Raw genomic sequence first — 11,061 nt, 5'->3', positions numbered from 1 at the left:
ATATAAAACAAAAGGATAATTAAACTATATTTATTAACTTTGTTTTTACATAACCCACCTAAGCTTTGCACACGTACATTCTGTTGTCTATATTCTTGAGTTCTCATTAAAATTTCACATTTGCCTCAAGTGCATTGGAATGTTACTGTCAATGTCAAAATCTACAATATTACGAATACGTCGTCAACAACAAACTTTAGTAGTAGAACTTCGATCGATTCAATATACTTTAATTTATTTCCCGATACGAATTAGTTATAATTGTAGTGGTACTGCGTATTTTTCTCAAGACTACGATCTGTGTTATAAGACTAACATGACTCTATCAGAATACTCTCAACTAAAGCAATACATAATATTCTCAGTGGGGACAAACGAAAGACACAGTGAAATATTGAGTTCATTGAAAGAGTTTTTCAGAGATAGTATCAATTCTGTGAGAAGATTTGAACAAATCACCAGCATCGGACACCTGTTGAGGGTTTTAGAAATTCGTGACCTACTATCTGAAGATAATGTAGAATGCTTAAAAAACATAGCTTTGAGACTCCCTAATTCTCAGGATGTAATGCAAAGAATAACGGACTATGAACGCTGTCATGTTCCAAGGGAGTATGGGAATTATTACAGTGAGTACCTAACTTTTTGATTTTTTACTATACCTCATCCAGTTTTGCGGATATAGACACAGTTAAAACCGTTAATGTCAACATCATTTAGAACAACAACATAAAATCAAAGATCCTGGCTGAATTCTATACATGTTAAAATACACAGTACAATACAAAGTACCTTTAGTACTCGTAAATTGTATTAGAAAATAAAGTGCAATGCAAGTCTAGTCTGACAAAGCAACTGCAAACTTGATATCAATGCCTATTTAAAATATTTTTCCTTGTATGGTTGACCTACCTACTGCCTCTTGACAGCTTTTAATGAAAGGAATGACTACCACTTTGAGGAATGGGACATCCATTCTACGGTAAGGATGTTAGGCTGTATAATTTTGAGAAGTGGTTTTTGCAACCGAATGCTTGCATGGAGTTCTCCCAAATGTTGCATTTAGTTATAAGAATTATATGTAAAAATAAATTAATAAGACACTATATGAGCCTTTGTTTTTGTTGCAGCTGCTTCAACACAAAATCAGAAAAAGGAGCCAGAAGACAGTTTTATCACCAGCAGTCCATTGACTTCTAATCTAAGTAAAAGGAAGAAACAGAGAATTTTCGAAACTATCATTGAAGAGATCGGCAGCTTCTGGCGTGACCTCGCCAGGAACCTGAAGATTCGTGAATGTGTCATTGATGACATAGATTTCCAGAATAAAACATTAGCTATAAAAGCTACAAAAATAATGGAAGCTTATGAATACAAAGCCGATCCACAGAGATGGTTTTTTGTTCTTTGCGATGCTTTAGAGAAGACTCGCAGGAAAGATCTTGTTAGATCCATACAAGAAATTATGGCAATGAATATCTGACATTGATTGATTGTTGATTAGGTTGTTAAATCTTTTAAGCTTTAGACCTAAGGATCATTTAAATGTATTATGATTTAAAAATAAAACCCATATTATTTCCTTAAACAATTTAATGTTCAAAACATAGTATATAAAATACTTCCTTTATTGATTGTACATATTATATCACTTTAAAATATAAAAATATTTAGATCTGTTACAAACCTTAACAATAATTAAACAACTTTGAAATGTATATTTTGTTTTATAATAGAAGCGATAGACGTTCCTAATAGGTTTCATAATACAATGTGCAATAAATTCATGGAATGTAAAATTGGAAGACAGTACATTTTAATTCAAGCTTATAAAACTACGTTAACAATATTCGAGCAAAATAAGATTGTAATTCTCTGTAAATTGATAAAAAATACTCTTAATTAGTAACAATGAATATAAAACGATATTCGATTCTGCACCTTGTGATCGACAACTATTCTGCACCTTGTTTATTTATTTCATTCTCTCAATTTTCTATCCTTCCATTTAACTATTAACAGCTTTCTTCTTGATTACTTTTCTTAACTTTTATTACAATTCACGTCAAATGACTTGTCCCCTTTAAATTCAGCATTTGATGCCTTGCATTAGCACAGTAGTTTTTGTCCAGACAATCTGACTACTGTGCAGTATTAGTGGCAAACTTTAGAGGGAGAAAGTACTTAATGTGATTGGCAGCTGTATCTTAATTTATTTAATAAATTCGAATTACAAAAACTACGGTTAAGTTTAGTTTTTTTTTTCAAATTTTACTGGTGTGAAGCCCAAGAGTATGCGTTTTGGAAGAGTCTAGACCAGGGTGAGGCTTGGCTGGTGGGGTTAGCGGCGCCGGCGGGAGCAGCCGCGGTCACGCTGCACTGCCAGCGAAGCACGCAGCGCTCGGGGTGCGGCATCATGGCGATGTGACGACCGTCGCGAGAACGGACTCCGGCAATACCCACTGTAGAACACAATCATAAAAGTTATAGGCACTGTAACTTGGTAAACAAAACCGAAATGTTTGTACATATCGGGAAACCGTATACACCGCTTCATGCGAAAAGCGTCCAAAACCCAGTATGTAAAGGTAGGTATTATTTAAAATCTTACATCTAATTTGACCAAATAAAATTACAACTAAATTAAAATGTCGCTTATACACAGATTTCAGTCGACTACTACGTACCTGGGCTTCCATTAGGATTCATGGGGTATTCCTCAGTTGGTTCACCACTATCATCGACATACTGCATGGCTACTTGTCCATTGTCCTGTAGTTTGTCGAGCAAGCGCGGCTCGGCGACGGTGAAGCGTCCCTCGCCGTGAGCCACCCACACTCCCAGTACACTACCGCCCATACCACGGAACCATACATCTGAGTTATTCTCCGTTATCTTTACAGCTGACCAGCGGCATTCGAATCTATAAACGAGAAAACGACTTAATATAAGACCTAATTAACTTTACAGTACCCTGGAATATCATCATTTGGGGCTCTTTGTATACAAGGCTAAATAATACTCAAATGAAAACAGCACAAAATAATATGTCGGCGACACATCGTGCACGAAACTATGACTTAGTAACACAAAATATTCTTACCTTTCTGAAGCATTATGGTCGAGGAATACTTGAGTTTTGTTAGCACTCTTTGCTGTGGTTTCTGGGTCTACCCAGCCTAGAAGGGCCATGAGCTGGCATCCATTGCACACGCCCAACGAAAATGTGTCATTTCTGTTCTTGAAGTGGGAGAACTGTGAGCTAAGAGAGTCTGAGAACAAAATGCCTGCTGCCCATCCCTTTGCTGAACCCAACGTATCTGCAAAAAATACATATTATTTTTAATTGCAAGATAACTATACATTTATTTATATTAAACCTCATTGGTATTTGAAAATTTACCAGCATAACTGAAACCACCGGGGAACACCAAGCCTTGGAACGCATCCAAAGTGATCTTCTTGTTTTGTAAATCACTCATTGTCACGTCGAAGACATCAAAGTTTGCCATCATTAGAGATGCAATCATTTCCCTGTCACCATTTGTACCTAAAAAATCGAAAATAGATTAGAATATAGTTCTTATAAAAATCTGCTGATTTAATTATGTATACATAATATGTATTGGCCTACCTTCTTCACGAAGAACAGCTACTCTAATCGGTTTTGTCTTCACAACCGCCGCTGATGGATCGAAAGTGACATTGTATGTCACGCCCTTCCTCTTAGCAAGTCCTGAAAAAAGTTACCGCAAATGTAAACAAACATGTTATTTTATCTTCCATATTTTATATCAAAATAGCGTCATACATATAATATATGAATTTACCTTGCCATTCCTGACGAACACAGTCGCTGTTGGCTTGCAAGCATTCCAGTTGGTAACTTGTTTCTTCCCACATTCTGTACACGTCAATCAGCTTCGTATCTAGAACCTTTTTGCCGTTCACTTTTATGGTCACCTGCAAAAAATATGTTCTATTAATTACTGCTGCAAAGATTTAATTTATTTTTAATCTCCATATAAAGAAGGTTGTTGATTATAAATGAAAATTACAAACCTCAGAATTCATGCCATAGTGTCCAGAAGTGCCAATTTGTTTGGCATTCACTCCGTTCTTCTTGTATTCGTTGAGGACGTACAATACATTATCGCGTGAAACTTCGACAATTATTCCCAATTCCTCGTTGAAAAGCGCTTGAATGTCTGACACATTCTGTTCTACTTGAATGTCGAGGTTCATACCGCGAATGCCACCGATACCCATCTCTAAGGCTGTGGTCACAAATCCTCCTTCGCTCACGTCGTGCCCAGATAGCAGTTTACCCTCTAAAATAGATATAAGTCATGAGAATAAGATATATAAATGAGGAATGGAAAATTATAAGGATTCTGTACGGAATGTAAACAAGCAATTTCTTATGGGGAATAAATTCACCTAATACCTATTAGCGGTCTCATCGAGTAGCTTTGCTTGTTCGAAGTTGGATGCTAGTGACTTTAGAGTTGTCTAAATATATGAACAAAAGACTACAGACTAACTTCTGAGAAGCAACATGATTTGTCAACGTCTGTACTAACCCTTCAATAGTTTCTGTGTTACTTTGAACATGGCCTTGAGAACCGCAGGGTCGTCAAGATCTGGTGGGTTGTCACCGAGTTGCTTGTAGCATTGAGCCAACGCTGATCCGCCAAGTCTGGAACATTATCATTAGTTAATAAGTCAGTAACTTATGAAGAATGGTTCATAAATTCTAAAAAATACCGATTTCTGAAATTCTAGCAAAAAGTTCGATTCGGTCCCAAAAGAGTGCATATGACTGGATTTACTTAAACAGTGGTGACATATTTTTGGACGTTTGTCGTAAGTCTTCCCGCTCTATAAATAGTATTAGGTACCTACATTTGTTCTTCAAAATCTAAATTTTACAAACCTGTACTTTCCAGGACTGACTGGTACGTAAACAAGAGCCGATCCTTCTTGTAATAGTGCAGGTTCAATTTTGACCGTGATGTCTGGGCAAGGCGCGTAAGTTGATACCACTAAAGTTCCTGGCGACTTCACTGTAGCAAAACAAATTATTATTAACTTCCCTGCAGTCATAGGAAAAGTACCCTCAAAAAGGATCATCCAAGATGGTTAAAAATACTCACGTACTTCTAAGACGACGCAAAGTACATAAGGGGAGTATATTATAGTATATATATAGTAAGTAGAGAGAGTATACAAGGTAGCAGGAGGGAGTATAAAGGGAGAGCACATAAGCGAGTACTAAGAGGAACTATATAAGGGGAGTACATAGAAAGAAGAAATGAGAGTGACGTCACAAGTAAATTAGAGTTGTGGGTTTGTCCACCACTGTCTATTATTACTTCAATTAAAATTGTCTGAACCGACTGAGATGAACATTCGGTGTAGACTTTATCCTTTTATATCAGTTTTTTCTCATGTAAAACGGCTGAATGTGAACCAAAGAAGCAGTAATCACAAACCTTTTTCCCCGGCAACTTGCGCACACATAGACAAGGAGTCCTTGCCACCGTCGACAGCGACGCCGACTCTCGCCATAGCGTCGCATACGGCGCGGCACGCAATCACTAGGGCTCCGCCCTCCGCGCCCGTCTTGCCCGCCCACATCCAGTTGCCCGAGCACTTCACGTCTTCTAACTCGCTAATGCCCGCGAACACCTGGGTAAAGTAAAAAAAATCTGTTGGCATTCAAGTGTACACGAAAAATTATAATTATCAAAATATGTATAAAAAGTTTCAAATGGGCTCCGGGCAAAATGGGAAATAGGTATTAAAATTTCGACAAGTATTGGTTATCAATCAAGGAGTGATTCGGCTCCTTGCTTTTCTGTAATGTAATGTTAGTTCTTTCTTGACTTCAACTGAAGTAGGTTTTACCATAACACGGTATGCCGCCATAACTTCGATAAGAAAGAGATCAATTCAAGCTCTTTTACTGTCCAAAATCAATTTGAATAAGGAATCTGTTGGTATAATATAAAAATACTCACTAAATTAGTAAGAGCCTCTCCCAAAGACATGCGAGCTCCCGCCGCAGGGTCCAACAGTCCCTTAATGTTCTGAGTACCGATAGAAGTGGCCGACCCAACGAGGTCATAGTACGAGAGTGCAATTATTGCACAATCAGCCAGGGGTGTGTGTAGTGGTCCCACACACTGCTGTTGAGCTATTAAGCCTGTGACGCAACGGTCCACCTGAAAAACAAAAGTTGGATATAAAATTACGGCAGAATACATTGACGTGAATTTACAGGTCAGTTAAAAAAAAACTTCTTGAATTTTTTATGTGATACTGATAAACGTGATAAAGAAATAAACCTCATTATTATAAAATATTAGTGTGGTAAAGAGGTCGGCAAAAAGTTTGTTTCACATTATAGAATACAGAAGGTAAGGAGTATGATTGGCTATCAGTTGCACTCAGAAAATTGATAGCCTTTAAATTGCTACCTACACTCATGTCCAACGAATTGCTACCTACCTTATTAGTCAAATATCTCTTGCTAGCAACATTCACCACTCTCAAGACCCTGTTCAAAGCATCATGTACGGTGACATTTTGTGGCAAAGACAATGGCAGCTTGGTTCTCTTCTCCGTGACCAAATCAAATGTCTTTCGCGGCATATTACCTAGAACAATAAGTACGATAGGTATTACTTACTTTATTAACATACAAGGTCATTAACACATAGATACTAATGTAGAAACACATGTTTACTTATTATTTGACGTACATATCTTCTCAATTTTGCTCTTATCAATTGCTATCGAACCATTTTAAATTAGCGCGATCTCTACGTTTAATGTTTTTAATATTTCTATAGAAACAGATGTAAATATAGTATTATGATATTTATGACGCAAAAGTGAAATAAGATTATGGTGGCCTCATGCGTAATAAATGTGTATAGTGAATATTGTCTCCTTACATAAACAGCCAAGTATGATGACATCCCTACATACCTATTGATTATAATACGTCATAATAAAAGAAAAGTCTAAATACTATTACCTACTATGTCTAAGTCTGAATTTAAAATAAGTTGTGCTAGGCATACTTAAATATTGTACAAGTCTAACTACTTACCCAAAACAGCTTCTAAATGAAGATCATACGGCATCTTAGACTGGGTCTCAGGCTTGAGTCTCTCATTTCTATTCAAATATTTGTTGGTGTAAGCATCTTCTACTAAACTCATGTACCCATCTCCCGTGACTTCACCCACGAACGACACTGGGCATCTTTCACGACGACAAATATCTGCAAAAATAAATAAATAAGTAATTGATTAATTAAATTATATAACAATATTAATTGGAAATTATTAAAAGATTTTAATGTATTGTTTTTTTCATACCTTCAAGGACGGCCCTATTTTCCTTGGAACATAGCAAAGCATCGTTCTCTTGGTACTCTGCACCCCAAAGTTCTAAGGTCGTGATAGTCGGGTCTCCTAATTGGAACTCCTTAGTATAAACGACAGCACCTTCTGGCTCCACCAATTCTTTCAGCACATTACCATTACCACCTGCACCTTGGTCATGAATCGCTATAAAAAAATAAAAAAAGTTAAGTCTGTTACATTCACTACTGTTCTAATTTTAAAACCTTCTTTAACTCAATTTTACTCACATTCAACAGGGTTGATATCTGCTTCCAAACATCCTCGAACAACTCTGTTGAGACGGTTACCCATTTCCGCATCACCTGTAATAAAGCTTCAATTAAATCATGGAAATTACAGCAAAAACACATAGATAAAGAATCTCCTTCGTTGGAAGTCGTTTAAACATATTAAACTTTGCGCTCACCTCTCTGTACTGCTCCAAAATCTAAAGCGTGATCTCTAGCATCTCCTCCCTGAACAGCCACCGAAGAAGCGGCGCCGCCTCCCACACCAATACGATACACTGGACCTCCAACCTTCACCAACATCATTCCTACAAGACAGCAAAAATATTTTATAAAAAGTTTTGTTGATAAAAGCTGCAAGTTTATTCTTTATTTAAAATTTAAAATGAATCAAACCTTTTTCTGGTTTATTCTTCTTAATCATATTGTGTGGCATGTATCCAATACCCCCACTGAACATGATCGGTTTAACAAACTCCTCTCTGACATTATCGCCATTCTTCAAACCATATGATTGAACAAAACCTGCAATAAAAATTACATTATAGTGTAAACCTAAGAATTATTAAATTGTTTAAGGTCTTTTTTATAAATTTTATTTGAAAACTTGCCTGAAATCAGTGGTTCTCCAAACTTGTTACCATAGTCCGATGCACCGTTGCTGGCATCAATAATAATTTGCAGGGGGCTTGCAAAGTTGTTAGGGTACTCCCAACCCTTTTCTTCCCAGGGCAATTCATAACCTATAGAAAAATATTTCATATTTTAGCTAGCATATAATGTGCCCTCTTGAAAGCTTAGTAAAGAGTACATAGTTTAGGTCATATTCCATCTTATGTTCATTTTCAAAGGTATAATTACCAGGTATATGCAGATTTCCAACACTGTATCCCGCAGTGCCAGCCACTGTGTGCCCACCACGTCCCACACCCTGAACATCCCTGATACGTCCGCCAGTGCCTGTCGTTGCCCCACTGAATGGAGCCACAGCTGTCGGCATGTTATGAGTCTCTGCAGTGAATATAATGTCTGATTCCGTGTCCTCTTTAACAACCTGAGACGGATCCCTGACATTGGTTGGCCGCAGTTTTGAATGTTTAAAACCTTTGATGGCACTGAAATTAAGGAACAATTTAAATCGCATTCATAAAAGGATTTTATATTAGACACATTCAAACTATAATGTATGTGTATAACATACCTGCTGTTGTCCCCAAACTTGATAACATTATTATCATTTGATGTCTTCTGTGTTGAAGCTACCATATCAATTAGAGATTCATTTATCTCTTTGCCATCTAACACTAATTTTCCCTGTAAAGAAGCAACATATTAGAGTAATATAGGCATCAGCATTTATTATATATTCATAAATGATAAGAGATTTGATCGAATACAATTTACCTTAAAGAACCAATGACGTGAATGTTCACTATTACTCTGGGCAAGGTCAAATAACTCTACACTGGTAGGGTCACGCTTCAATTTATTAACAAACATGTCCATGTAGAAATCCATGTCCCAAGAATCAAAAGCCAGCCCTATAAAAGATAATTAATTACAAATAATACATTTCTTACCATAATCAACAAAATTTCAAAGATAAAAACTCCTTGTACTAACCCAATTTCTTATTGACTTTTTCCATTGCTGGTCTACCTTCTTTCAGAAGGGGCACTACAAACCAAGGCTCTAAATCCTTAGGTAATCCTTCATTGAAACTAACCCTTGGTAGATTTTCTTTTGTGTAAACACATTGGGTCATCCTATCATGCAATGGTGCAGCCAAAGCTTCATGTAACTTTTCCGAAACATTCTTAGGCCTTCCAAATGTGATAAGGTATCTAGTTGAAACTTCCAAGCGTATAACATCATGCAAGCCAACGCTCTCGCATATCTGAACGGAGTTACTTGAGTCTGCCGTTGAGAAATTAAACCTGCAAGGGTCACATACCTCTTAATTTCTATTTAAAATTATTAATTTTAAATCCAAAATGAAAAAAAGTATATGTATAATATTTAAAACATACCTTGGTCCAATCTCTATTATTGTTTGGCTCCCTTTCACATCTTTGTATACAGTTTCATTTCTCAATGCTTGTGGCTGAAGAGGAGAGCTGAGGAGCCACTTCAAAACTTTAATTTGATTAATGTTGAGATAGTCACAGCCTTCCCTGAGCTCCACATGGTAACAAAGTTCAGTGGACAACTCAACTATATCTGCATCAACTTGTTGCAACTTTTCAAGGATCTCCTTGGTCTTATGTGCACTAAATGCTTCAGAACAGAAGAACCTTATAATACACATATTGAACTCTTATGTTTAAACAGAACAGTATCCAAATTCAGAATGATTGAAGAATAAAGTTCGTAGATGATGGTAGTAAATATCTTACATCAATGTCAGAGTTCAATTGTTATCAATTCCAATGTTATCTGTAACAAATAAAGACAAACAACTTTAGCTTATGCAATTCAGCTTACCAATACCAATATGAGTAACACTGTACTTTTTTGGTAGTATTAATGTGTTATTGATTGAACTACTTAAATAGTAAATATAGTTCATAACAAATTTTGAGGTTTAAAGTAAACAACAAACTCACTAATTACCTACTGAAGGTTTTCATCATTTGTTTGTGATTTCACCAAAAAAGAACTATCTACTATTCTTGGGTTTTAGGTCTTACAGTAGTTAATTGATATAAATGACCTTCATACCTATAAAATTAAAGATCCGTAGGCATAGAGGAGTTCTTACACTGGATAATTTTGTTTGAGATAATGTCTTCGTGAGTAAAAAATACCTACTATTATTTCATAGAATACATACCTACATTGAAACTGGATATTAATGACGATTCTTCAAACTTTCCGCTCGATAGTGTATTATCGGCAAACAAATTACGAGTAACACGTGGTCACCAGAGTCACGCACTTACTGCTGCCGAATGCCGACTGGTTGTCGGCTGGGGAAAAAGCTATTCAGTTCAATCAAGCATGAAATTAATTTGTATGTATTGAGCTCATTCAAACGTTAATAACATCTTATCAACTTTTGTATACTCGAATCGAAAATACGCGATTGGATTGCATCAAACTCCAAGACAATTGAATCTAATTTACAAAACACAATAGCTACGTGCTTCGTATTCGACAGCTTTTATTTACCTTCTCATATGTTATGCTAAATTTCAATTCTGGAAGGAAGAAATAAATCAAAAATCTGTATTTTGCAATTATTCAATAGTCGGGAACGAATCACAACAAACACTAAAAAGAATACCAAGAGTTCGAGTTGATTGAATCAAGTTTACAAATGAAAACTTGTTACTTTAACAATAATAAAGCATTTAAACAAACTTCAAAATGAGGTTCTGATTACTGTATAGGTA

At 36.2% G+C, this 11,061-nt stretch overlaps 2 protein-coding genes across 5 annotated transcripts; one reads left to right on the top strand and one right to left on the bottom strand.

Moving 5' to 3' along the window:
- The first annotated feature begins 161 nt into the window (after window positions 1-161).
- Window positions 162-1,718, top strand: LOC110378975 (uncharacterized). The gene is made up of 2 exons (XM_021338447.3): window positions 162-629; window positions 1,131-1,718. The coding sequence occupies exons 1-2, from the start codon at window positions 317-319 to the stop codon at window positions 1,481-1,483; spliced, it is 666 nt and encodes a 221-aa protein (XP_021194122.1). The 5' UTR covers window positions 162-316; the 3' UTR covers window positions 1,484-1,718.
- On the bottom strand, window positions 1,576-10,946 carry LOC110378974 (phosphoribosylformylglycinamidine synthase). Of its 4 annotated transcripts, XM_049846752.2 has the most exons (25): window positions 10,838-10,946; window positions 10,500-10,635; window positions 9,697-10,102; window positions 9,290-9,603; window positions 9,071-9,207; window positions 8,868-8,980; window positions 8,528-8,781; window positions 8,278-8,409; window positions 8,063-8,191; window positions 7,846-7,974; window positions 7,667-7,741; window positions 7,392-7,583; window positions 7,121-7,294; window positions 6,514-6,662; window positions 6,024-6,227; window positions 5,496-5,691; window positions 4,937-5,066; window positions 4,584-4,699; window positions 4,063-4,331; window positions 3,831-3,963; window positions 3,635-3,736; window positions 3,404-3,550; window positions 3,104-3,320; window positions 2,688-2,923; window positions 1,576-2,462 (listed from the first exon to the last, which is right to left on the bottom strand). In XM_049846752.2, exons 3-25 carry the CDS (start codon window positions 9,972-9,974, stop codon window positions 2,272-2,274), a joined length of 4,017 nt encoding a protein of 1,338 aa, XP_049702709.2. In that variant the 5' UTR covers window positions 9,975-10,102; window positions 10,500-10,635; window positions 10,838-10,946; the 3' UTR covers window positions 1,576-2,271. The 4 variants fall into 4 exon arrangements, with proteins under 4 accessions (XP_049702709.2, XP_021194118.3, XP_021194121.3 ...); XM_021338443.3 differs by lacking the exon at window positions 10,838-10,946 and having other exon boundaries at window positions 10,500-10,792; XM_021338446.3 differs by lacking the exon at window positions 10,838-10,946 and having other exon boundaries at window positions 10,504-10,786.
- Window positions 10,947-11,061: the final 115 nt, after the last annotated feature.

The sequence above is a fragment of the Helicoverpa armigera genome, chromosome 4 (genome assembly GCF_030705265.1).
Source record: "Helicoverpa armigera isolate CAAS_96S chromosome 4, ASM3070526v1, whole genome shotgun sequence".
NCBI classification, from domain to species: domain Eukaryota; kingdom Metazoa; phylum Arthropoda; class Insecta; order Lepidoptera; family Noctuidae; genus Helicoverpa; species Helicoverpa armigera.
The sequence above is the reverse complement of the archived record's forward strand: the minus strand, read 5'-3'. Positions and strand labels throughout refer to the sequence as shown.

Bases quoted from the DNA above. Each gene is read 5' to 3' on its own strand.
- LOC110378975 (XM_021338447.3), top strand. From the start codon at position 317: ATGACTCTATCAGAATACTCTCAACTAAAGCAATACATAATATTCTCA. The intron at 630-1,130 runs GTGAGTACCTAA...TTTTTGTTGCAG, and splicing joins GGAGTATGGGAATTATTACA to CTGCTTCAACACAAAATCAG.
- LOC110378974 (XM_049846752.2), bottom strand. From the start codon at position 9,974: ATGTGTATTATAAGGTTCTTCTGTTCTGAAGCATTTAGTGCACATAAG. The intron at 8,981-9,070 runs GTAAATTGTATT...GCTTCTTTACAG, and splicing joins CACGTCATTGGTTCTTTAAG to GGAAAATTAGTGTTAGATGG. The intron at 2,924-3,103 runs GTAAGAATATTT...TCTCGTTTATAG, and splicing joins GACCATAATGCTTCAGAAAG to ATTCGAATGCCGCTGGTCAG.